The 27243-nt window shown below is 50.9% G+C and overlaps 1 protein-coding gene across 4 annotated transcripts; it reads right to left on the reverse strand.

Moving 5' to 3' along the window:
- Window positions 1-1162: 1162 nt before the first annotated feature.
- WDR91 (WD repeat domain 91) lies at window positions 1163-26621 on the reverse strand. Of its 4 annotated transcripts, none has more exons than XM_027968834.2 (15): window positions 26472-26621; window positions 24964-25143; window positions 24182-24389; window positions 22388-22470; window positions 21277-21407; window positions 19810-19975; window positions 11343-11498; window positions 9416-9609; window positions 8795-8945; window positions 8087-8181; window positions 7778-7946; window positions 6211-6319; window positions 5321-5433; window positions 3852-4049; window positions 1163-1691 (listed from the first exon to the last, which is right to left on the reverse strand). In XM_027968834.2, exons 1-15 carry the CDS (start codon window positions 26592-26594, stop codon window positions 1527-1529), a joined length of 2241 nt encoding a protein of 746 aa, XP_027824635.2. In that variant the 5' UTR covers window positions 26595-26621; the 3' UTR covers window positions 1163-1526. The 4 variants fall into 4 exon arrangements, with proteins under 4 accessions (XP_027824635.2, XP_042104808.1, XP_042104807.1 ...); XM_042248874.1 differs by lacking the exon at window positions 26472-26621 and adding an exon at window positions 26186-26322; XM_042248873.1 differs by lacking the exon at window positions 26472-26621 and adding an exon at window positions 26152-26322.
- Window positions 26622-27243: the final 622 nt, after the last annotated feature.

Consider the following 27243-nt stretch of genomic DNA (forward strand, 5'->3'; position numbering starts at 1 on the left):
GTGTTCTTGCCTGGAGAATCCCAGGGATGGGGGAGCCTGGTGGGCTGCCGTCTCTGGGGTCGCACAGAGTCGGACACGACTGAAGCGACTTAGCAGCAGCAGCAGCTTTCCTCCCAACTGCCAGCAGATCAGAGCCAAAGTTTTAATGCTCATCTTTTCATGATTTTCCAAAAGGAGGTAACTGGGAGCACCCCCTCACCAGGCCTGCACCCCAGATCTGGGTTGGAGCCCAAAAAGCCTCTGCAACAACTGTTCTGAGCAGAGCCTGGTGACAAGGCTGCCCTGTCAAGTGTCGGAGCCCGAGGTCCAGGCCTGAAACCCCAGCACCTCAAATGGAAATGCAAGCGGGAGAAGGCAGTCATTCTCTCGTGCTTCTCCACCCTGTGAGGGTATCTGCCCTTTCAAAGTCCCACCCAGCCAGGAAACAGAGGGCCAGGCTGTGGACACACCCAGAAGGCAAGAACCCTAGCTTCCCAGACAGCACTTGGCCGACTTACTCCTGTCCTCTGGCCACTCACCAGCAGAGGGCGCCGGTGGCTGGCTCTGTTCAAACTTCAGCATGCAAAGTTGACAGAACAGGAGGAGCCCCCTTGACAGGTCCCGGGAAACCACAGCCACTTGGATGGAAGGGGCAGACACCTCAGATTCTGCCCTTGTGCCGAGAAGCTTCTGGAACAAAAGCTGCCAACTCTCTGGGAAAAGAAGAGGCACTATAGCCTCCTTGAAAGTCACTCAGTTGTATCTGACTATTTGAGACCCCATGGTCTATACAGTCCATGGAATTCTCTGGGTCACAATACTGGAGTGGGTAGCCTTTCCCTTCCCCAGGGGAATTTCCCAACCCAGGGATCGAACCCAGGTCTCCCACATTGCAGGTGGATTCTTTACCAGCTGAGCCACAAGGGAAGCCCATAGCCTCCCTGACACGAGCCCAGCGACCAAAGGGCTCCATGACGCCTTCTGCCTTGGTTGGCCAATGGAACCAGAGAGAGATGTTCTACTTCTATGGCGAAGCAAGAGCAACCGTCTGATAAAGGTCAGCCCCGAGGCTGGTGAGGTCAGAGCCACGGCACAGGACCTGGGCTCGCCATGACCGTCACCAGGGCGAAAGGTGAAGGCAGACACACTGTTGCACACACGCGTTCCAGAAAAAGAGGCCAGGTGACCACAAGAGCATTCTTTTTTTAAAAAAGAAAACTGAGCAAATATATACAAAATACTTCCAATCTCTTCTGGGCCAACAGAGCAGCCACCACAACGCTTCTCCTTCCTGAGCTTTCCCCTGCCATCTGGAGCCCGCTCTTGGCAGACCCAGCGAGCCCATGTCTGGGGAGCATGTGCCACCACTGCACGTGGCTCTCGTTCCAGCTGGGTCTCTGGACAGCGCCCAAGCGCTCCAGGCAACCTCTCCCTGAAGACTGCCCAGCCAGCAGGGGGCCGCGAAGGGCGCTTCCTCTTCTCCTGTCTTCTCCGCCCGCATGCTAGGATAATACTGCTTCTGTGGGTGACCCTCGGGGCAGGTCCCGTCAGACTTTATGGGCCAGGAGGGTGGTCAGCTTGATCTTGCCGTCCATGGAGGCAGTGAGGCAGGTCCCGCAGTCCATGGCTGTGCTCCAGTCCACGGTGACCACAGGGGCGCGGTGGCCGCCCAGGCTCAGGCAGCTCTCCAGAACCTTGTCGTCCCCGCCCAGCTGCAAGAGGACAGGAGGCAACATCATCAGGCAGTGCTCACAAACATGCAGTTCATCCACTTCCGGGGGCCAAACTGCCTTGGGCCCGGGGGCTGCCACCCCAAACCCAGGACGCGCCCAGGCACACATGTCCCTCCGGCCAGAAAGTCTCAGGTTCACCGCTTGGACCAGCAATACCTTCAATTTCCTGACTACAGCTACTCCTTCAACCACAGGGGAAAATAAGTCCCTAACATACTCTAAGAGGCAGAGTTCTCTCTGCCACCTTTAACCTGCTGTGGGTGTCTGAAAAGACCCTGATGCTGGGAAAGACTGAGGGCAGGAGGAGAAGGGGACGACAGAGGATGAGATGGTTGGGTGGCATCACCGACACAATGGACATGAGTTTGAGCAAGCTCCGGGAGTTGATGATGGACAGGGAAGCCTGGCGTGCTGCCGTCCATGGGATCGCAAAAAGTCGGACACGACTGAACTGACACTTTTAAAGGATATGGCGGGGGGGGTGGGGGGGGGGAAGCTTTCAACTCATTAATTGGTTAAAGAGCAAGTCTGACTGCAAACTGATCTGAACTGATCAGGACAAGTGACAAAGCCTACAGGATCAAAAATAAAGCAGCACACACACACACACAGAGTCATGTACACACACACAGAGTCATGTACACACACACAGAGTCATGTACACACACACACAGTCATGCAGAGAGCAACACAAGAGCCCACCCGGGACTCAACCAAGCCTTTAAATGATGAAATAAAATTAGGCTTTAAACAGAAAGCTCTTTACAGTGGCTCCCAATAGCAATTACAAGAACCTATGGAACTTTATATGATGGCATCATATTGTATACCTTAAACATATAGTTTATTGAGTGATTTATCAACTGTAGCTCAGTAAAGCTTAAAAAAGATTTCTATTAAAATATCCATTGAAATGAACAAATAAGTAAACACAAACTATGGAATTAATTTCTAAGGGGAGGGCAAGAGCCACCTGAGTCGTCATCATCTATCTATAGAGAAGAGGAGCCCTGTTGGGAGTAGACCCAGGCACCCTGGCGCCACTCTTAAGGTCAAGAAGGCTCCCGACTTCCCATTTCTGCAGCCCCTCCCCCCTCCCCCCTTGCTCCCTGCTGCCCCATGGGACACCAAGGCCCGCCTTCCTCCTCCTCCTCCAAAGGCCGTGACTCCACAGCGAGCGCCCCCTTCCCAGTCCTCCCCAAGGCCTCATTCCCCACCCGGCTTCCTCCCCTCTGAGCCCTCAGCTCCGTGTCCTCCCCGCTGATGCTTGTGTCTCTTTCTCACTTAAGTGTGAGCACCAGGAGAGGGGCCACACTGTCTCTGGTGTACACTGCCCGTGCCAAGGCCACACCCACCCACGGCTGCCCCCCAGGGTACAGCTGCCCATGGACAGTGAGCCCCCGGGACAGAGCATCCCACTCCGTGACACCTTCCGCCTGCAGACAAAGCGCCACCGCATTCACGTGGAACTGGAACTACGCGCTCAGGCCACAACACAAAGCCTCATCCCCCCCCCCCCCCCCCCCCCCCCCCCGCACCCCGTCTACTTGGTAGGACGAGTCCAGATGGAGAGGTTTAGAATTTCACTCGATTATATACACGAACAAGGTACAAGAACCAGAGAGGCTGCGATGAGAGGGTTAAGACAAGCAGATCGACTGAGGGACAAAACAGAGTGGACAGCTTACTTGCCATGTGACACACGACACCCCTAAATTTCTGTCCCAGACGTGGCTTGTAATGTCCTTGACCCACAGGACATCTCATAAAACAATAAATCTACACCAGATTAGAGTAACTGGAACAGACCACCTGGGCACTCACCCAAACCAACACCCAGCCCTTCTCCCTCCTTCTTGATATTCTACAATTGTTATTATTCCCACGGAGGCAGGCAGAAAGGGGCAGGCTCATCAAGCGACAGGGACGGGTGAGCAGAGAGGCAGGCCACCCTCGTTCCCATCCCCACGGTTTCCCCTGAGCCAGCCTGCAGCCGGGAGGCCCAGATGCTGTCCATCCCAGGCCAGAGGCGTCTCCATGGCCACCGGGCGGGGACAAGGACAGGGACAGGGCTTGAACTCAACCACGCCCAGGCCTCTGGCGAGGAACCTCCCTGCCACCCACCGGGCCTCCAGGTACCTTGTAGATGACGCCCCCCGTGGCAGAACATGTCAGCATGTAATTGCCCTCCGAGTCGAAAGCGAAGAGTCGGCCCCGGGGCACCTGGACCTGCTTGTAGCCGCTGTAACCGGACAGCACGAAGGGGCCTGTGGCGTCGGTGGGCAGGCCGTACTCGGACACCTTCAGGCCGCTCTTGTGGATGTTCCACTGGATGAACTGCAGCCCAAAAGCACAAGCACAGGGCTCTCAGTGGGGTGGCCAGGGCGCAGGGCACAGGGCCTGGTGGGGGGGGGGGGTGCAGGGAGTAGTGAGGCGGCCCCCAGGAAGTGGAGGGGGTCCACAGGCCCCAGGAAGGGTAGGGAGATGATCATCCAGTCCCCATGCCTCCTGACACAATGTAAGCTTTTTTTTTATTTTGAAGGAAAGAAAATCTAGAAAGAGTCAGACACATCACGTCCAGGTCGGAACTTTCTCTCTGGCCTGACTCTAGGAGCAGAAGAGTGTAGGCACCAGCCTGGACTCCCATCGCTTGAGCTGGCACAATGCTCCAGTGATTGTTATGACTACTGTTGGTGTTAATATTATTTGTAGGGTTAGAACCCAGCTAGGTTTTTCTTAAATTCCATATGCAGTTCTGGTTTCTCAGCAGCGCAGCCGATGGAACACAGGTGGTGGAGCACAAGCTGAGCTCTGGGACTGCAATACAAACACCCTTCAGCCTGCTTCAGGGCCAGGCTGCCTGCTGTGACCTCCTCCTGACTCAGAACTCAATTCAGATGAACAGCAAGTCAAGCTCTGATTTAAAAAGCCTTGCTCCAGAGTTTTCAAGTGAAGAATCCATTTTGTAACGACTGTCTTCACTGGATAAGAGAGGTGGACAGAATCCAGAGGTGGACAATCCAGAAGGCCCAGGAGGGGACACACAAAAGTAAGTCCTTATCCCAGCTCTGCCTGCCCCAGCTCCCTTCCCAGGGATCCTAACGAATTCTTCCAAGGAGACTCTAAAAGGGGGCACTTATTTTTACCTTCTTCCCCAGCCCCATTTTTATGTTTCTTGGCTCTGGGCACAGCTGTCTCCAGCCCCCACGGCCTAGCAAGTTCTGCCCACCCATGCTGTGATCACCCAGTGACCAAGCTCACTCAAGTACACCCTGGCCGCACTGGGACCCACGGGCAGGGTGGGTCAGGGAGATGCGTCCTTTCTGCTACAACCAGGAGAAAGGATGTGGGTCCTCCCCTTTCATGACAGTCGACTCCCACTGAACTCATGTAAACTTCACTAAGATCCTATGAGACCGGTTACTATTTTCTTCTCTGTTTTACAGAAGACAAAAGTGGGTGGAGAGAGGCCCCAGGTCACAGAGCTGGTAAAGGGTACGGTCAGGACTAAACTCAGTCCATTGTGCTATTAGGGGGCCCTCTAGAATCCCAGATGCCTACAGAGCCAGAGGAAGGGAGCTTGCTGACCAAAGCCCGCGCCCGCTCACCTTCCCGTCCTCACCGACGCTGTACACAGTGTTCTCATCGTAGCTGAACTCCACGGAGTAGACCTCCCCGCAGTGGGCCTTCCAGCTCATAGCACACTCATGCTGCTGCATGTCTGAGTCAACAAGATGCCGCTAGGGTTCCCGCCCGGGCCCTGCGGAGGCACCTGCCCGCAGGCAGAGGCACCTCACCCTCCCTGTGCCTGCAGGGCAGGGGCCGTGCTGGAGACAGGGGGCCCCCGGGACCCAACGGGAGTCACAGAGCTGGCCGCCGTGAAGAGCCAGCACGGGTGCTTCAGTTCACTGGTTCTCTCCTCCACCGTGCCTAGTATTCTGTTAACCTGTCTGAAATGAAAGCTTCTCTCACTGGTCAAAGGTGAGGTTCAGGAATCCTACGGTGGAGCCTGTAAGTCTAGGAGGACACAGAAGTCCTTCCCACCAGGGCGCCCTGGAGATCAGTTAAAGATACAGCCCCTAGCGGTGCCTTTGCAGACGCGCTGGCTCCGGTCTCCTGGGGCAGGCCTGCGCGAGGAGCTTTAAAGAGCATGCTGATGACTCTGAAGCCTACCCTCCTACTGCCCTCACAGGGACAGTGAAGTGGCCGGACCAAGAGGACAGGACTCCTGGATCTCACCTGGGCTGTGAGGACTCAGATCCAAGAGCTCAGGACTGAAGGACTGCTAAGCTCCATCCCCTCCCATGTCCACTGACTCAGATCAGGACTAAGGTAATTAGGGGGGTCCTGAAGCAGACGCTGACCAAAGTTAAGTTCTCTTAGGGGAATCTTGAACCGGGGTTTCGCAGTAGCCTCTAGTCCAGCTGGCAAAAACCCAACTCTCTTCGCTGGGTCGATGGACGAGGGGACCAGGATTGCCGTGAGCACACTCGCTTACCAAACAGCCGGATGACGCCGTCAGCCGCCCCCGTGACCAGCAGGTTCCCATTGTGATTGAAGGCCGTGCAGTTGATGGCAATGGGCTCCGGATCCAGGGAGAACTGCAGCTATAAAAAGGATAAACCACATTTAAAATGTAAGACAATAAGAAACCAATTCCAAGACAGGTTCTGTCTGAAAGGGGGAAGGGGACCAAGACTGAGGAATGACACACCAGAGCGTAAAAAGGATCAGTAGTGTTCCATCGTTAAACCGTGACAGTAGGCAGGCACGCGTTTTACAGTTTTCTCTTTATTCCAAACACCTGTGATTTCAATATTCTCTTCTATGTATTGAATAGTCAATGAAAAATTGGAAAATAACAAGTAAACACAAAATTTAAAATCCTGAGAAAAGCCCTCAGCAGAAAATGTATTTAGTCACTCAGCCATGTCTGACTCTTTGCGACCCCATGGACTGTAGCCCTCCAGGCTCCTCTGTCCACGGGGATTCTCTAGGCAAGAACTCTGGAGTGAGTTGCCATGCCCTCCTCCAGGGGATCTTCCCCACCCAGGAATCGATCCAGGGTCTCCTGTATTGCAGGCGGAAATAACAAGATTAAAAAGGACCTGATCAGACTGGGTGGGATAAGGTAGAAGGCCTACGAGATGCCAGAGGACAGAGGACAGATGTCTGCTGGATGGAATGGGGCAGGAGGGCGCATGTCATCACCCATCTGTCCAAGCCCACAGAACACACAACACTAAGACCGAACCTTGATGTCGACTGTGGGCCCGGGGTGATTCCAATGTGTCCGTGTAGGTGCATCAGGTGTAACACGTGTGCTGCTCCGGTGAGGGAAACTGATAGCAGGGGAGGCTGGGCACGTGTGAGGACAGGGTGCATGGGGACATCCTTGAAACTTCCTCTCCATTTTACTGTGAGCCTAAAACGACTCATACCACCCTTTCTGTGGCCACACCACCCTGAACGCTCCCAGTCTCGTCTGATCTCGGAAGCTAAGCAGGGTCACAGCCGGTTGGTACTTGAATGGGAGACTGCCTGGGGTTACTGGGTGCTATAGGCTTTTGGGCTTCTCTTGTGGCTCAGCTGGTAAAGAATCCGCCTGCAATGCAGGAGACCTGGGTTCGATCCCTGGGTTGGGAAGATCCCCTGGAGAAGGGAAAGGTTACCCACTCCAGTATTCTGGCCTAGAGAATTCCATGGACTGCCCATGGGGTCCCAAAGAGTTGGACACGACTGAGCAACTTTCATTTTCAAAACTACTTTTAAAAAAAGTTTTAAATATTAAAAAAATGTTTAAATTTTTCAATAAGCCAAAAGGGCCCACTAGAAGGCTATGTGTGAATTCTAAGTTTGTGGCACCTTCCGAATGACTTCAGTTGCCAGCAATCTGCCCCACTGGAGTATTACTACGTTTCAACATGCTCTGAAATCTCACAAATCAAAATGTGAGGAGCCCAAAGCAAAGAGGGAAGAGACCAAAGAAACAGTGGGCAGCGCACCCTGTGTGCTCCCCACCCCGGGAGGGTGCCTAGCCCCAGGGCACCATGGGAAACTCCCACCTGCTGCTTCATGGTCTTCGTGTCCCAGAGCAGCAGCCTGCCCGGAACCTGGTTGGTGCCCCTGCTGCCGATGTCTGGTGCCAACACGTCCACATAGGCAGTGAGGCTCGAAGCTGCAGCCGAGCAGACAAAAGAGGCTCCACTAGGGCTGCACGCAAGAGACAAGATCCTGCAACACACAGGGGGTGTCGGCAGGGGGGTCAGCTCAGCACTCTGCCCACCCACAAAGGAAGGGGGAGCTGGGCTCAGAGACTCGGCCAAGGCCGGCCCACCAAGCACAGTGACTGGTTGGAGCGGCGTCTGGCTCACCTGGGCATATCATCATTGATGTTGATTTCACACAGGTTCTTCTTGGCTTCCGTGTCGTAAAGGCGCACTGTCCCCACACCGCTGCCCAGCAACAGCTGGAAGAAGAGGGACAGCTCAGGGTCAGGCCTGCTCAGGCAGGCTCACAGGAGGGCGAGGCCCACCCCTGTGAGGTGGAGGGCAGGCTGCAGGGTGACCCAACTCCACTCCTCCAGGTAGTACAGGGGAAACCGGCTAAAATGGACCTCATTTAAAAAATTAGACAGTAGAGCTGACACTGAAGGAATCTGTGGAATGGGAGGTAGGTATCACCACGGGTAGAGCTGGAAAGGAGACCCTCTGCCCTCTAACCCCCGTCTTCCGGTTTCAATGCCAGCCACCCGGGTCCTGCCTGCTGGCTCGTGGCCCACCACCACCTCCATGGGCAGAGGCCTCAGCTGGTCACGGGTCTGGGTGACAGCCCCATTTGCATGTCCCGGGGACAGCTCTAGCTCTGGGCCTATAAAGGCCTCCAGGAAAAATAGAGGAGGCCATCGTTGCCTTGGAGGCCATCCTTGTCCTGGAGGTGCGGTCCTCAAGTGCACAGTGAGAAGAGAGTGAAGGGGCTCAGCCTGGGGTCCCAACCAAGCCCGCGGTGCTGGAGCAGCAGGGGAGAACCCTGGGAGGTCCTCACTTAAGACCATAGGTCTAGCCATGGGCAAGACCACTCACCAGCCTGTCCCGCTTGGTGGCCCATTCTAAAGAGAGCAGTGGTGACTTGGAGATAGAGGACGCCTTGGTCTGCATGATGGGGTTGAAGGACCACACTTTGATGACCCCGTCCACATCCAAGCTGGCGACCCTTCTCCCCGAGCAGTCCACCCTGAGATGAGACAAAAAGGCACGCCATTAGCATCCCCGCCTGAGTCCGCCACCCTCATCAGCCCAGGCCCAGAGGACTGGCCTTTTCTGACTCTCCTGCTGAGAGATGCCCATGCTCCAAGGATGGGTGTGGACTACTTCTAGAAATAGTCATTCATTCATCCATCTGAGAACTACTCATAAAGCATCCATTATGTGCTGGGCCCAGTGGGCATCACCTACCCTCTGGACGTTACTCTCCAGGATCGTAAGGAGTGGAGGAGGTGACTTGACCAACAACAGCCCCAGTGGCAGCTGTCCAGCCCTTCTCTGACAGTTCACGGTCCCTTGGGGTCATCCCACCACCTGCATCTCTGTTATCCCTCATCGTCCTGCTTGCCACGCCTTCACACGCACAGCCCAAGACCGCAGGCTTCCCGGAGAGCCTGCCCCCTTTTCCCCCAAGACCCTGTCCCAGCGGCCAGCACCCACCTGCAGTGCATGATGGAAGAGTGGTGCTCCCCGTACTCCTCCTGGCCCAGCACGAGGAACGGCTGCTCGGGACGGACCCCCCCACCCTCAGGGCCTGCCGTGGGCACCCGCGTCAGCGTCTCCAGAGCCTCCACATGGGGCTCCGGGCAGGGCTCTGCCTCTGGGCCACCAGCTTCGGGCTTCTTCTCCGCACACTGCGTCAGGCAAAGCGGGCACAAGTCAGCGGTGAGGGGTCGGCGCTGGGCCCGGCCACTCCCCATGTCTGGGGACAGGCTGGGGGTGTCTAGGACGCCAGGCCACAGCCCTCGGGGGAGGATCTTGGTGGTCGTGGGGTCTAAAAGAAAGAGCTCTGAACTCCAAGAGCCTGCTTCACCGGCAGCCCCTTCCTAGAGACCATGAGGAGGGAAGTGTGGGCCAGGGGCTCCCGGCCCCAGCTGACGAGACCCAGGACACGCACGACCCTGACAGACCAGGCCAACACTAACAAGAATCAGTGAGGCAGGGAGTGCCCCCTGCGCGCCAGGCACTGCGAACACGACCCACTGTCTCATGTGGTGCTCCCTCAACCACCTGCGATCCTGTTATTAACCCCATTTTACAGCTGTGGAAACAGACTGAAAGCTGAAGTTAAGTAACCTTGCCTAGGATCAAGAGCTGGCCCCGGGATGGGACACCGACGGGAAGCCAGGTGCATCCGAGGTAAGCCTGGCTGCCCACCAGCACCTCCTCCTGGGAAGGGGAGCCAAGAGACTGGGGTGATGGGCTAGGCCTAAGGACAGCAGCTAAGCCAGAGCAAGGCAGGGCACCAAATGGCACCCACACACTCTGCCACCCAGGGGGCTGCTGCTGCCCGTCTCTGCCTCCTGTGGGCACTGGCCGCTGGCCACCACGATTACCACCTGCTCAATCCAGGCATAACCGTGATGCTATGGAGCATCAGCCAGGGTGCTCTCTACCACCCTCCTGGTTCTGGAGATTCCTGGAAGCTCTCCTCAGGGACCCAGAAAGAGCACTTTTACAGAAAAAATAAAATATAACAAAATAAAAGAACAGAGGAACAGACCTCGGAGCTCAGAGGTGCCCTCGGGAGTGGCTGAGCTCTGGTGCACCTTTAATCCTACAGCCCAGAAGGATCTGAGATGTGAGCCATAAGGCTCTATGCCATTGGACCGGAACAAGTTCAGGGCTGCTAACCCCCAAAATGCCTTTAAAACAGGCAAGTAGCCTGGATTAGGAGATAAACAGTCAACAAGGTGACTTAAGGCAGTAAATCCCTTCGGGCTTTGCCTCCAATCCCGAGTTTTTCACTGAAGCAGCAGCAGCTTATACCACCAGGAAGGGAAAGCCCCAACCCACATTCACTGGTGAGAGGAGTCTCTGAACCCAGCCTGGCAAGGGCTGGGGCCACCGCACGGCCGCCTTGTGGGCACGTGGCCCTCAGGATAGCGACTCCAGCAAGGAGTGCAGGAGAAAAGGCCCGTGACTGAGCAAGGCTGGGCGATGCTGGGTTACACCAAGGGGACCCTCCCCCCGGCTCCGAGCACCCGTGACATGAGCACACCAACAGGCACAGTTAAACCCGGGGAAGGACAGAGCACACAAGGGCTCCCACACCAACTGTTCCCAGAGCTCGTCTTCTGGGAACATCTTCAGAGGCCAGCATTTTATGGCCCCTGCTTAGGGCAACACTACACCGGGAAAAGGGATCACTGGAAAGCCAGATTATTCTGGAATAAAACCACCAAAGTGCAAGCAGTTAAAGCCAGTTAGGCAAAACCACACAACGCACAGCAAAAGAAATCAAGAGAGGTAAGAGCAGGCCCTGCACCACCCCTCCCCGCTGCCATATCCCACGGCTCTCCACCATGGAGGAGGGTCTGTGGGTTGTCCCCGCAGGCATTCGTGAGAGATTGAGGCCAAGCCGCACCTGCAGAGTCATGGAGAGGAGCTCCTTCCGTTCCTTGCCGTGGTCCTGCAGGCGCCGCTGCCGGTGCTGCGACCAGCTGGACTCCCCAGGCGCCAGCCCGCCGAAGAGGCTCTTCCCGTCCTTGGGCGCGCCGGCTGGCTCCCTGCCCTTGGCGGTCTGGAGGACGAGACACCAGGCTGTGAAATATGTTTTCTCGCGTGGGCCCAGGCAAGGAGGGGAGCAGGAGCCAAGGAAGGGACTCTGCCTTCAGTCCTGAGTAAGGCTCCTCCCTGTCCATGCTGAGTGTTACTATCTCGGGCTTCCCTGCTGTTACAGTGGTAAAGAATCCACCTACCAATGCAGGGGAAACAGGTTCGATCCCTTGTCCGGGAAGACCCCACATGCCGGGGAGCAACTAAGCCCGTGTGCCACAGCTATTGAGCCTGCACTCTAGAGCCCAGGAGCTGCCAGGACTGAAGCCCGCACGCTTTAGAGCCCATGCTCCACAACCAGAGAACCCACCACAATGAGAAGCCCCTGCTCTCTGCAACTACAGAACAGCCCAGGCAGCAACAAAGACCCAGCACAGTCAAATCCAAATAAACAAATATTAAAAAAAAACAAACATGTTATTATCTCAGCCCATGAGCAAGGTCAAGGGCAAAACACCAGCAGTCTGCACCTCCTCCTTCCTGTTCTCCACTCCCCCATCCTGAAAGGACAACTCCTCAGCACTTCTCTGCCTGCCACATCAACTGCCTGGAGGTAGATACACACATATCCTCCTGATCTAAACCGCAACAGGTAACTTTATTTAGTTTAGTTAGCACTTAGCAAAGAAAGGATAATGAGGCAGATCGGGCCCTACTCTGGTGTTATATTTGAAAGCAACAATGTGTTTGGGCAATAGAGAGAGAAAAAAAAAGTATGCAAAATAGAATCACCCCTCAACAGGGAAAAAGACACACAATACCCTCTCTTGTTTTGGGCCAAGTGCATGACTAAGCCAGTCAATGTTAACAAATATTGAGGTATTTGGAAATGATTACTGGGCAACCAGAAAGTCTTTTAATAGAAATAGTTGGAAACTCAAGGACTTTGGGGCAGAATAAACGGGACAAGAGAGAAACTGGCATCTTCTGGCTCCTTTTCATAGCAACAAGAGATAAGGTCAACCAACGTTACAGCGAATGAACTCAGTTAATTCCCACCCCAGGCTTTCCTGGTGACTCAGACAGTAAAGAATCTGCCTGCAATTCAGGAGACTCAGGTTCGAGCCTTAGGTCAGGAAAATCCCCTGGAGAAGGGAATGGCTACCCACTCCAGCATTCTTGCCTAGAGAATTCCAGTCCATGGGATCGCAGAGAGTCAGACACAACTGAGCAACTAACTGGGGCTGCCCAAGAGGCACTAGGGAAGAAGCTTCCTGTCAATACAAGAGACACAAGAGACATGGGTCCGATCCCTGGGTCAGGAAGACGCCCTGGAGGAGGGCATGGCAACCCACTCTAGCATTCTTGCCTGGAGAATCCCGTGGACAGAGGAGTCTGGCGAGCTGCAGTTATGGGGCCACAAAGAGTTGGACACAACTGAGTATATAATCCCCACCCCACTCCCACAGAGACTGAAGATTTCTAATCTAGAGCTTTTTAAAAGGGAGCTGCCACCGCATCACCTTTCCAGATAATCTGGCTGGGTTCTCTTTTTCTAATCTTATTCCCACAAATTGTGACAGTCATACTCCTACCCCCTCTCCTTTTTTTTTTTTAACACTCTTAGCAACGGGCTATAGATACCAATAGCCACTCAGTTTGAGACCAACATACTCACAAATCATTTGTACACAAGTCATAAGTAAAGAGAATAAATCCAGCCGAAGTCTACATGTGGCCTTCCAGTTCTTCTACGTGTTATGTTTTATGTTGACACCAAACAACTTTAAATGGTTGACACAGATTCCCTGGGACCCTGAGGTCACATGAACAGTTAAGAAAGGAAATTTTAAAGGCTATTATTTTAGCTGGAGCCTAACTGTGGCTGACATACACAGGATTGGTTACTTTTGTTTTTCTGACGGAAGCGACCTCCAGTGGTACCTGGAGGTGTTTATTATACCTCCAGGTACTTGTGTTTGTCACAGATAGTTTCTCTAGAGTGGCTGATCTCTGAATTCTGGCTTATTTGGGGAAGAGTAAGTTTCTTAGTCAAGATTTTTTAAAAAATAAACTAAGAAGAAAATCAACAACAATAATGTCAATATATATTACTCACTGAGCATTTATCATATGTAAGGTACCATGCGAAGAATCTTACAAACATTCCCTTAAAGATGAGGCATTGTTTTAAGATGGGGAGCAGTTGTGTAGAGAGGTTAAATTACTCGCTCTACGCAGGGAGAACTCAACAGAACTGTAAGTCACACCCAGATCTGAGAGTGGCCCCACGCTCGGAAAAACCTGAAGAAAGCAAAACCATGATGGAAGCACATGAAAGAAGTGACGCTGAACAGAAAAGGGAAGAAGGAATGCCATAATCCCGGACTCCAGGTAACAACCAAGAGAGGCCCCGCTCTCGGCGCTTCTGGCCGCTCTGCAGAAGCGTCCAAGGAGCGCTGGACAGGTCCCACCATCTTAGAAAGTGGAAGATGACTTCTCTTACCTTCCCAAAAGTAACACGTGGTCCTGAGTTAGCCATGTTCCCTCACATGGTCCCAGGGTGGGTGGTGGAGTGGAGGGTGGTTCACTCCCTAGTAGGTGATCCAAGGGTGCCAACCTTCATTACACAAATCTATTTATTCCTCCTGACTGATCCAGAAGGCAAACTGCTCAGACTAAGGAACTTCACAGGGGAGGCTATAACGTGCTCAGTTGCTGAGTCATGTCTACCTCTTTACGACCGTATGGACTGTAGCCTGCCAGGCCCCTCTGTCCACGGAATTTTCCAGGCAAGAATTCTGCAGTGGGTTGCGATTTCCTCCTTCTGGAGATCTTCCCAAGCCAGGGATCAAACCTGTGTCTCCTGCCTCTCCTGCACTGGTAGGCAGATTTCTTTACCACTGTGCCCCCTGGAAAACCCCTATAGGCTATACTATACCAGACAAGAGACTTTAGGCCAAAGGCTGAAATAAGAGACAAAGAAGGCCATTTTATGATAAAAGGGTCGTTTCAACAAGAGGACATAATATTTGCAAATATTTATGCACCTGATATCAGAGCACCTCATATATAAAGCAAATATTAACTGACCTGAAGGGAGAAATAGGCAGCAATACAATAATAGTAGAGGACTTCAGTAGCCTACTTTCAATGAAGAGGTCATCCAGACAGAAAATCACTAGAGACACACTGGCCTTAAACTGCACATTAGACCCAGTAAACTTAATAAACATTTACAGAACATTCCACCCTCATGCACACATGTAACATTCTCCAGAATAGATCATATGTTAATAAATGTAAGCCTTAATAAAGGTAAAGAGATTAAAGTCTTAGCAAGCATCACAATGGATGAAACTAGAAGTCAATTATAAGAATAAAACTAAAAAAAGTTCATAAATATATGGCGACTGAAAACATACTCCAGAACAACCAATGAGTCACAGAAGAAACCAAAAGATAAATCAAAAAACATCTTGAGACAAGTAAAAATGGAAACACAATATACCAAAACCTATGCAAGACTGATTCTAAAAGGGAAGTTTCTAATAATAAACACCTGCATTAAGAAGAAAGAAAGAGTTCAAGTAAACAACTTAACTGGACACCTCAAGAAACTAGAAAAAGAAGAATACACAAAGACCAAAGTTAATAGAAGGAAGGAAATAACAATGATCAGAAAGGAAAACAAAGAAATAGAGTAACAAGTCAATAGCGGGTTTCCCTGGTGGTCTAGTGGTTAAGAATCTGCCTGCCAATACAGGGGACATGGATTCGATCCCAGGTCCAGGAAATTCCCACAGGCCGTGGAGCAACTAACCCTGTGCGTCACAACTACTGAGCCTGCGCTGTAGAGCCCGTGAGCCCCAGTGACCAAAGCCCACAGGCCAAGAGCCCAGGCCCCGAAAGAAGAGAAGCCCCCGCTCTCTGCAACTAGAGAAAGCCCATGTGCAGCAATGAAGCCCAGCAAAACCAAAAATAAAAATAAATATCTTAAAAAAAAAAAAAAGAGTCAATAGAAAATGAACATTGAAACCAGGAGCTGGTTTTTTCGAAAGTCAAACAAAATAGACAAACCTTTAGCTTGATTTACCAAGAAAAATAAAATAGGACTCATTAAATAAAATTAGAAATGAATTCCAAAACACATCTCCAAAGGCTCTACCATTCTGATAGAAAAGATAGAAGAGCTGGCAGTAAAGGCCATGTTTTCTGGACCACAAAGGTGCCAATGAGAACCCCACAGCTAGCTATAAAAATCGTGCTGAGAGGAGGAAGATCAGCTTCCTGGGTTGACAGCTGTTTTCCAAAATAGTGGGATCCTGGCAAGCAAGGAAGTCTCAAACTAGCCTGGCACAACTATGATTCAGACTTATCAGCCTGACCAAGAAATCTTTATACTGGATACTTGAGAAGAAAAGGGAAAAGTATCCATTCACTACTGCAGGCATGCCCCGGGAAAGTACACAGGCTACAGGGGTACCCCACTTTGGGGCCAAAGGTGGAGAAGGCTGCAGAACAGGCACAGGCACTTGGTGGAATGCTTGTCTGTCCTTACTCACCTGCTACACCTCATAAACGGGGTTTTTTCCTCTAACAGGTGGTGTTGCTGCTGCTGCTGCTGCTAAGTCGCTTCAGTCGTGTCCGACTCTGTGCGACCCCATAGACGGCAGCCCACCAGGCTCCCCCGTCCCTGGGATTCTCCAGGCAAGAACACTGGAGTAAGGCTGCCATTTCCTTCTCCAATGCATGAAAGTGCAAAGTGAAAGTGAAGTCGCTCAGTCGCGACCCCATGGACTATAGCCCACCAGGCTCCTCCGTCCGTGGGATTTTCCAGGCAAGAGTACTGGAGTGGGGTGCCATTGCCTTCTCCGAACAGGTGGTGTTAAGAGTACCCAATTCAATTGGCCCAAATGGATGGAATAGAGGGGCTTAAGATAGACTTCAAATTCCTCCAGCTGACACAAAAGGTACTTGTAACACTTTCCCAGCAAGTATATCACAACATTAAGAACAAAAGCAATGCTTCCTTCTTGAGTTAAGATGGCAAGGAAGCTGTCCAGTGTATTACAGGCGGGAAAGTACTCCAAAATGAAAATTCAAACAGGCATTAACATATAAATAAGAAAAACTATCTTTATAACAATAGGGTAATTTATACCAAGAGAGCTATAGACCTAAACGTGACCTAGCAGATCCTACTTAGAGCTTCTCTTTAAACTGTATCTAAGATACATCAGCTGAGCCACAAGGGAATCCCCATACAAAAGAAGGGGAAACATCAACAAAAAACAATAGCACACTAAAAGCTGATGAATGCAGCTATCCACCAAACGCCTAAATAAGTAGGTAAAGTAAACCTGTGTCCAGCTACAAAGGCATATGACTTAAGTAAATGTTCACTGGGACACACCCAGTAATTCAAAGTTTTATTTTAAGAGCAAACTTCATAAAAATCTTCACTACTGGATTCATGTAACATTCCAACAGTCCAAATTATATTGTCCCAGTCTATCATAATCTACCTGTCTCCTACAGTTTAAGAGAGGTACCTTTATCCTGCTTTATCATCTGACCTTCTTGCCTCTCACTCTAGAGAAGGATCTAAATCCATTTTCAGTGGCCTGAATAGACTTACCAGGCAATCGTCCAAATGGAACAGAAAATAAGTTCCAGTAATTTGGCCTCACCTGAGGCAAAAAAAAAAGCCACCCAGAAGACAGGCCCAAGTAACAGAGAAATTACAGAATGGAAGATGGGGAGGAGGACTCCCTTTTCCCCATCCTGCTGAGATCCATGGAAACAGCCCCAGGGGAAGCATTCTTACTGCTGATGTCATGGGAGCTAGAGGATAATTTGATACTCATAAGAGTTACAAATACACAAGTCTGTGGATGCTTTGCTTTCTTACATTACCGTCAATTAGAGGTTATCTCTGTAATAACCATAACGCCCCCTCGTAGTCGCAAGGTAACTAAGCGGGTGTGGAAGGAGTGAAACTGTAACTGGAGGGGAGGATGGGGTAGCACTGAAGTTGGGGAGCCTGCTGAGGAGGTGCCTGAGGGGGTTTCTATAATAGAGAGCCCAGAAGAGCTTGAGAACTGTGGTTTTACAGCTACTTCTAAAATTTTGTCTCCAGATTCACAGTGAATGCACAGAGAATGTATCACTGTAGACTTTACGTCTATAATGTAGGGAACTTCTCAGTGCTAACAACAATAATTACAGGGGCCGATCACAGTGGGCAAAATGCTGATACGACTGAAGCTTACAACTTGTTCCGTCACTACATCATATCCGACTCTTTTGCCACCCGATGGACTGTAGTCCGCCAGGCTCCTCTGTGCAAGGGGTTTTCCAGGCAAAAGTACTGGAGCGGGTTGTCATCTCCTTCTCCAGGGGATCTTCCTGACCCAGGCTTATTTAAAAAAAAAAACAACAATGTCATTTTCTATTGAGTTAAAAGAAATATATCATTAAAATCACAGGAGGTGATCATATAACTAACAGGATTTGGTATTGGTAAGAGAGCATCCTGAACTGTAAACCGAATTTGGCCATCAACCGTATAGGGGAGTTAAAAAATTAAAATGTCCCCGCCAAAAGAAGGGAACCAGGATGGTGAGGAGTCTAGAAATCACACCACATGGGTAAATAGCTGGGCAGAAAGGAAGGAAGGAACACAGTGTTTAGCATGGAAAAGACAGAAAGAAGCCTTATTCTATGCAGCTTGAAGGCAAAGCTACGTTCTGTGAGTGAAAATCACAGAGGCTTCAACTAACAACTTTCAAACAGGCCAACACCCCCCCGCAACACAAGCAGTGAGCTCCCTACCACAGGAGGCAATCAATCAAATTAAAGGTCATCTGGCCCACCCTCCTAGCCAATAGGAGTGTGGTCCAGATGACCTTTAAACTTCCTCCAACTCTAAATTCTATGATTTTCTTGAATCTCAGATATACTCATTATTTTTAGAGCTGAAACATCACTGCTGAGTCAAATATATCATTAAAAAAAACAAGTGAGCCAACCACTGGATTTTTCGGATTGAGAACATTTATCGTCTCTATCCAGGAAATGGAAAGAGTGCGACCTTTGCTCTGTTAACATGCCAGAAGCTTCGTTTGAATATATTTTAAAGGTAAAGTAAGGAACGTTTGCTGCAAATTACACATTCTTACCTTCGTCTCCTGAATAGGAACCTCACAAACATTTCCAATCCCATTTCACCCTCAGTTTAGCGCCTGAACAAGTAAAGATATGGCCACAGGCCGAAGCACAAAGACCTTCTTTCAAGTTAATGAAACTGAATTTCATCATTTCGTGTACATTTCAAGGGATGTAGCACTCCATACATCATCTAATACAGGCTAAAATTCCCAGCTACAACAACTACAATGTATTGTGAGCTCATAATCTGCCAGGCACTCACTGTATATACCAAGGGCTCTCATTTCAACTCAAATACCTCTCCCCATAGGGAGTAAATGCTCTTATCTATTCCCATGCCAAGTGGGTGGGGAGATGTGAGCAAGGATGCTAAACAAGGTACAGTTGCCTGAGTCCGAAGCCCATGCTTTTTCTTCCCCCATGTCCTGCTCAGCATCTGCACTTGAGGAACAGTATGAAATCCAAGTGCTGTGCTAAAGGCCCTGGCATCCCAGTGGCAGCATGGACAGACCCGTGTCCCCAGCAGCCCCATGCTGCGTGTCACCTGCAACTGTTCTCAGGCCAAGGGCAGCAGGAAAGGAAGGCAGAGATGATGACAACTTACTGTATCTGCAAGTAATAAAAATCTCGAGAGGGAAACAGTCCCTACCCAAGCGATAAAGCATAACTCTGGATCTGTTAAAGCTTCACTCTGGCCAGCATTTCTGAAAGCAATGAATTCTGACCATCTCCACTTGGAAAACTAGTCAGTTTTGGACATATGCTGGCATAAAAGAAATTCTCTTGCAAGCTTTTATGAAAGAAAAAAAAAATAGCAAAAATCCTTTGTAGCATCAGGAAATAAGAACTTGTAGTAAAAGAAATACCACACTGATTTAGAACTTTACTCTTTATCTACACACTACTTCCTATCACCAAAAATTTTTAAAGTCCAGAATCGTTTGAATTCATGCTTGAATAACCAAATTTTAGCCATAAGCACAGATGAGTTAGAGGAAATTGATGAGAAAGGGGAAGGGACCCCTCAGAGCATACTTCCTCCTGTCACCGTCCACCCTCCCACCTGCAGGTCCAAAGGGAGGGCGGGCAAGTCTCCATGTGGGTGATGAGTGGGGTGTCGGAGGCCTCCTGGCGAGAGTTAGAAAGGCAGGACCTGCACCCACCTGGCTGCCGAAGGACTCCTTCTTGGCTGAGCTCTGAGTCTGAGGGGGGCCCTGGGCAGGCAACAACCTTGAGGGGCTCTTCTTACTCTGAGGCAGCAGCGAGGACAGGAAGCCCACGCGTGGCGACTGGGAGAGGGAGGCGTTCCTCTGGCTGCACACCATGGCCCTGGACAAGCAGACACAGCACGAGGTCACGGCGCTGGACGGGGGCCTGCGAGAACCCGGGGCACGCACCGTGTGGGCTACAGATGCTGCCAGTAACCAGAGCCGTGGCCAGGCCTGCACGTCTGGGCTTTAAGGCGGCCTGACGCTTGGTGTTCTTCTTTCACAAGGGGAGCTCGCAGCCCACCTGGCACAATGGGGAAGGCTGTGGCTCTGATGCCATGGCAAAGCTCAGAGCAGAGCCGTCTACTGCCCACTGGCCACGTGTGATGTTGACCACCTGAGATTTGGTCAGTCCAAACGGAGAAGTGCTCCAGGCATAAAATCCACATTGGAATTCCGGATTTAGCATGAAAAAGAGTTGTTAAATAGCTCATGAATACTTTATATTCATTACTCGTTGAAATGATACTTTGAAAGACTTGGGCTATATAAAACTGAAAGTGTTAGTCGCTCAGTAGTGTCAGACTCTGCTGACACGAGTGTCAGACCTCACAGACTGTAGCCTGCCAGGCTCCTCTGTCCACGGAAACCTCCAAGCAAGAAGACTGGAGTGGGTTGCCTTTCCCTTCTCCAGGGGAACTTCCTGACCCAGGGATCAAACCTGGGTTCTCCTACATTGCAGGCAGATTCTTTACCATCTGAGCCACCAGGGAAGCCTGGGCTAAATAATAAATATCATTAAAATTTACCTTTTTTAAGATAGCTACTGAAAGTTTTTAAGTTTGATTTTTGGCTTGCACTTTACTTCCCTCAGCAGGCACTAGCTCAGAAACCAGAGCAGTTTTATCTGCTGCAGGACTGGGCCACAGGTAGGTCTGGAATCTGACTACTTGGGTTTGCATCCTGACTCACCAATCACTGATCCTGGGAGCGGAGGTGCCTGCAGTCTCTTCCACTGCTATTATCATCATCATTATCTGGGTCTTTGGCTTTCAATGGCTGTTTTTTAAGGCTGCTCAAATACCTCTCTCCCAACCTGCCTACCACTCCGAACCCTGAGACAAGAGCATGCTTCTATGGAGAAATGCATTGGCAATCTTGACATCCATGAGGCGCTCCTTTCAGAGCGCAGAGACTTCCCAGGGCTTCACCACAACGGCTGCGTGTATTAACCCAGGCTGCACACACCTGGATGTGCGAGCCCCTGGCAGAGCCTGTAGTTCCCCTGCCTCTGGTCAGGCCCAGAGACACAGAAAACTCAGACTAGTGGGCGCCCAGAAGGTTCCTGGCAATTCGGAGGCGTCACCAGGAGGAAGGGAGAACGCTGGGGACAGAGCGAGGAGGGGCACGGCACACACTCACAGTTCCGAGTCCCCCAGGCGGTCCATGTTGGAGACATAAGGAGGCAATTTGTGCTGGACCATGGCCTCTTCCTCCTCTGGCTGTTGCTCCTCTTTCTTCAGTCGGTGGATTTCGGCTTGCAGTGCAAACAGCTACATAGAGGTGGGGGTGAGTGAGACAGGGATCTCAGCTAGCCTTCCCTCCCCTGGGGAAGATCAGACACATCACATCCAAAACCCAACCACACTGACTCAAAGACCACTCGCCCTCAGCCTCGGGGAGCCCATCTCACTCTCCGCAGGCAGGAAAGATAGGTGAGGCTACTGTGACTTGACGACAAGGAGGTGAGAAAACTGAAGACCGTTAGATAATACGGAACCGACTTCTTTTTTCTTTTTATCATTTGACTTGCTTCCCTTTTATCATTTGACTTGCTTCTTCCTGAATTCACTGAGAAAACTAGCTCCACCCACTCCTGCTTTCCTCTTGGGCATCTACAAAACTAGACTTTGGAACTCAGGTGGAAAAAAAAATTTTTTTAATGAAGGTCAGCATTTTTTACTTTTTGCCTGAAGATAATTATGCACACAGGCCCAAACCTAAGAACATTAAACCCCCAAAACCGAAACAGCTTATAAGCTTCCTTTTTCTAAAAAATCCTCCCTTTTCTGATGGTGCATCAATTTCAAGGTTAGAGAAATGCTCAGGCAAATGGAAAGGCAAATGTGAGCTGCCCCAGGAGCTGTTCTTTTACCAAAGTAGAAAGACCTGAGAACAATTAAATAACATCTGGGCTGTAAACAAGACAGATGCGGGGATGAGTGGAACAGGCCTGGGAATGGGAAGTGGAGGTATACAAGCAGGTTAGCTGCAAGGAGACATCCATGTATAGAGCCGTTTTCCTCTTAAAAGTTCACAACTGTTACTACATTGCTCATGCTACGACTGAAAACATCAGCCTTGCCTCTGGTTTTCAAAGGTTTGTCACAGCTCCCAACACTGCCTTTCTGGTGACTCACCACCACCTGAGACCAGCGCTGTCTCTTCTGACTCACCCTCCACGGCCACTGCCTAATTTCACACATGAAAAGCAGAAGTGCTTCCCAAGGAGCAAGTGACATTCAGAACAAACCTTCTGGCGCAGAACTTCATTCTCTTCTTGAACCTGGTTGGTCCTCTGGCACTCCGCATCAAAGTTCAGGATCACAGGAACCGGTGTATCGAGTTAAAGAATAAGCCTGCCTTTTAATCAACTTGATTGCGCTGGTCATGACACAATACGTAATACACCAAATCCTCAAGTTTTACACTTTATATACATATATATACACAATGTTTAATTGTCAATTATATTCCAACAAAGCTGGGGGGAAAATTGCCAATTAAAATATATATTCTATCACAAACTCTGCAATAAGATAACACAATTCAATAAACATGTTTTAAAAGAAAAAGAATAAGCCTGCCTGCAAAACGATTAAAAGCCATTCCAGACACTCTAGACACCGCAGCCACACCCTTGCATGTGACACGGGGTACAGACTGTGCTGTGGGCTCCTCCTCAGAGCTTTAAGAACAGTTCCTCCCTTGACCTTGGGTCTGGCCTGATTTCATTCAGACAGACTCACGGACACCTGGCAGCCTGCCTGGCTAGCCCACAGAGGACATACATCCAAACCTGACGCTTTCTCCCAAACGCCAGCAGCAAAGAGTTTATCTTGCAGGCTTCACACTCAGTCTAAGCTTTAGTGACATTCAGCGAAAAGCCAGCCCAGTGGCCAGCGGATCTGTGGACACATGGCCAGCTGCTCTACCAGCTGCGTGCAAGGACTGGCTGCTCGCCTTTCCCCTCCTCAGGGTGAGCCTCTCCCTGGCAAAGGTTCAGGCTGAGAAGCAAGCTTTCTGCAGACTAGGAGCCACCTAGGAGAATCCACATGAGGTCCAAGTGTCAGTCTTTCCCAACCACCTCATATGGCTTCAGTCCGGAAGAGCACTATGCCGCAGGGCCTTGGTTGGACAACAAGCTTCCCTGGAGGGCCCACGGGGTCAAGCCCTGACCACCTCTGGGCTGGGCCCCTTGTGAGTTTTGTCTGAAAGCCCTCAGGATGAAGAGCGGCAGCAGGGGGAGAAAAAGGGCCAACCTGGGTAATTCACAATCACCCCAGCACAAAAGGAGACGCTCCCTTCCTACCTCCACCAGAAGATGGTCTTTCCAGAGACCAAAAGGCGATGGTGGGTGGGCCTCCACAACGCCCAGCTTATCAGTGACTCACCATGCAGCCCCATTCGAACCAGACCCCCTTCTCCTCCTGGGGAGTTCCTGCCAGAGAGCACAAGTGAGCAAGGAGGTCCCCAGCTTTCCACGATAAAAGGGTACATAAGGTAGGCTTGGAAATTATTTATGTCCTCTCTCTCTCCTAAATCTCTCCACATATTCTTAAAGCTGCCCTGTCCTCTGACAAGTTGAGGGACTCTGAGGTCACTGTGAAGACAGTGACCCAGACACTAACACAGGAAGGATATTCCAGCCCTAGAAGTGTTTTCACCCCCTACCTAATCCCAACAAAGTCCAGTGAAATCCTGGGGAGGCATGGAGCATGCGCAGAGACGGTGCTCTCGAGGCCGGCCAGTTTCGCTGTGCTTGCTGGGAGAGGCCCCGCCCTACTTGAGGGCTCCTATCCCCCTACTGCGAGGACAGTCTCCCCACCCACCCATGTCAACTATTCAGCAGCAGAACTAAGAATTACAACTCCCACCGTCCCAGATCAAAATAACCACAGTCTGCCCAGCCCCGTCACGTGACAACACGACGATGATCTTTGGGCGTTTTGTAGAAGAAATGACTGCATTAAGGGCAGCAGCCGCTGATCTTGCGGTCGGTTGGCCTCCGGCTGGGCTGCCAGCCCCGCGGCCACTGAGAGGATATGCATGCACTGAAACAGGACACTCAGGAAGTTGTGCAGGGACACGATGAAGGTGTCGGCCCACTGGCGCGAAAAGTAGGTGGCAAAGGTGGGGTTGGTGTCTGGAGATGGCAGGAAGGGCAGGACAAACCAATCCTTCCACTCAGCCTGGTTCTGGAGCTCCGAGGCCTGCTTTGCAAAGAACTCCTGAGCCTTGTCACTTCTGTTTGTCTGCCAAGACATGGAGGAGGCGGCAAAGAAAGGAGAGAGACAGAAGGCCAGAGGTGAGACTCTTCACCACCACACGACAGGCAGCCTTTGAATACTGGCCTGCTGAGCAAGTCATCAAACACGATCTATGAACTCTGTATAAAAGAAATCATCACTCTTTTCTCAAGTTCCTTATAACTTCAAAGAAGCTTGTTTAAAGCTCTAGTGATAAATGCCACCCTAAAAATTAATTCCTAGTTGATTTTCAAATAATCTAAGTGATTTACTACCCCCCAGCCCTCAAGTCAGTCACAACCTTTTTACTCAAACTTTAACCCAGCTACTTATATTCTTCAAAACACCACCCAAGCTAATGTGCTTAAGACAAGAGGAGAAATAGGAATGAGGAAGATAAGTCAGATGATCTACAGATGAGAACGGAAAAAAAAAATTGGAAAACAGTCAAAAATAATTTGCACTGACTGTTCCACCCTTTCCCAGAGTAACAGAGAAGAGCTGTCCCTAGGCATTAAAAGAAAATCTATTTCTGGATTAAAGGATTTTCTCCACCAAGAGATCCCTGAACCAGAAACACCTGGATTGTGTAGACGAGATAAAAGCGGAACAGGCTGGTTTTCAGCTTGTTGATGGTGGGTCTGTACACGTCCTCCAAGCGGCTGAAGAGCCGCCGCTCCAAGTAGTTCCAATAATCCCGAAGAGCAGCCAGGTCATACACCTGCATTAATTGCTGCAGCTGGTCCACAATCTTGTCCACCTGGGGAGAGAAAGATGTGATGGAAAACGGAAGTCTCTCTTCGCGCCACAGAGTTAATACAGCTTTTTTCCTCTTGCTGCAGCTTCTGGATGCTTCCATTTTTTTTTTCTTTAAGTTAGCAATCTATAAAACTTTTAAAACACTGTAACATAGTAGGTTTCAAGTTTTTTTTCTTAATGTTAGATATGCGTTTCTACCCTTTGGCAAGCATGGAAATTTCAGGTGTAAAAGCACTCTGGTCCAGGAACCAGAAAGAGTCCAGGGCCTGGACCTGGCGCTAATTTATTCAATCACCTTGGCAATGTCACTTCAACTCTCTGGTCTTAGTGACCTAAGATTTCAAAAAGCAAAAAAGAGGGAGTGAGACAATATCCATGTGCCTCCTCCATTCCAGGATTCCAAGGCTTATGTTAGAGGTACTGTCTCCTTCAAGTCCTCTAAGCACCACTAAGGCCCTAGCAGCTGCTCAGAGTGTCAGCCAAAAGGGGTCCCCTCCTTGTGCAGAGCACTCATATCGGAGGACACAAGATGGAACAGGTTTTGAATACTGATACCATTCTAACCACCCACCCCATTTTACAGATCAGGACACTGAGGCTCAGAGAGCTGAAATGATTTGCTTTAGCCACCACCAAGTAGCCACTAACTTTGGCAAGACAAGAACCCAGGTCTCCTAACTCCCCTCCGGTGTTCCTGCTGCTAGCTCACTGCCTCTCTCAACTCACCTGCCAACACCAACTGAAGCCAGCAGACATACACACAAATCACACACATATAACTTCCAAGAACTCAACAGAAAAGCATGTCTGAGCAAAGTTATGTTTTCAAATGTACAAGGTCTTCCTCAAAGGTGAAGCAAAACTGCCAATGGGTCACTGACAAAGCCATTTCAAATACCTAGCTCAACATGGGCTGCAGACCCCTTTGCTCCCAATGCCACTGGAAGCCGACTTTAGAATATTTCTGTTCCCCAAACCCAAACGTCTACCCAACCATAGCTCCTCAAACCTCATCGGCCATCCAGCTAATGACTGGCCAGCACCTGCTGGGAGACTGGGGTGGAGAACAGAGCCCTGGACCAGGAGTCAGGGCACCTGGGCTCCAGCCTCGGCGATGCTCCTGACTCGCTGGCAACTTCAGACAAGACATGTCCCCTCTTAGGGCCTCAGTTCCTCATCTGTCAAGCGAGTGCCGGACGCGCTGATGTCAATGATCCCCCTGGCGCGGTGACAGCGCCGCTCCCGCCCCGGAGGGCAGTGCTGAGGGAGAGCCAGCTCCTGGCTCCCTCGGGGCCGCCTCTGCCCGCGCCGCGCTCGCCGGCCCCTCACCCGGAAGCCCTTCTCCTTATCCGCCTTGATCTCGGCGTCCAGCTGCCGCAGAGTGTGCGTGAAGCCGCGGAAGAGCAGGTACTCTCGGACCATCTCATCAGTGCGCTCCACGGCCTCCGCCATCTCTGCGCCAGCGCCGCGAGGGGCTGCGCCGGGTGAGGGACGAAGGGGCGGAGCTAAGGCCCAGTGGGGCGGGGCTGGGCGCGAGCACCGGCCCGTCACGCCGAGGCCGGCCTACCAGCGCGCACGCATTGCGCGCCGCGCGCCTATGGCCCCGCCCTCGGACCCGCCCCCGGACCCGCCCAGCTGCTCCCGTCACTATCACCCAGCTCAAAGAGCGAATGAAAGCAGCACTGCTAGCTGGGTTTTACTGGCAGCGCCAGCGGCGGCTGTGTCATCTGAGTTATTGAAAGGGGCGGCTGCCGTCCAAGTCAAGTAGGGCTGGACCTTGGAGATTATCCCAGATAATCACGAGGCGGGGGGCTGAGATGCCCTGATCGTTGGCATTACAGCGCCGAATCTTCTGTGCTCTGCCTGCCCTCATTTTACAAATGGGGGAAACTGTAGTCCTAGAGGCAAAGTAACTTGTGTGAGATCACACAACCAGGTGTGTTATCAGGAAGCTCTAACCTCCCCCGCAAACCTACTTTCATTAATAAGATTTATCAACACCGCAAGACAATCAAAGCACACTGTTACCAGAAAAGAAAAAAAAAAAAGACAAGTTTCAGAACAGAATGTATAATATGATCCCAGTTTCTTGAGAAAAGGA

The sequence above is a fragment of the Ovis aries genome, chromosome 4 (genome assembly GCF_016772045.2).
Source record: "Ovis aries strain OAR_USU_Benz2616 breed Rambouillet chromosome 4, ARS-UI_Ramb_v3.0, whole genome shotgun sequence".
Taxonomy (NCBI): Eukaryota; Metazoa; Chordata; class Mammalia; order Artiodactyla; family Bovidae; genus Ovis; species Ovis aries.

What these genes read in the sequence shown, in the direction of transcription:
- WDR91 (XM_042248873.1), bottom strand. Translation starts at nt 26,292, where the DNA reads ATGTCTTGTCTGAAGTTGCCAGCGAGTCAGGAGCATCGCCGAGGCTGG. An exon ending in TCTTCCATCATGCACTGCAG is followed by an intron (nt 8,946 to 9,415) that starts GTGGGTGCTGGC and finishes GTCTCATCTCAG; the next exon opens with GGTGGACTGCTCGGGGAGAA. An exon ending in CGAAGACCATGAAGCAGCAG is followed by an intron (nt 6,320 to 7,777) that starts GTGGGAGTTTCC and finishes TCCTTTTTATAG; the next exon opens with CTGCAGTTCTCCCTGGATCC.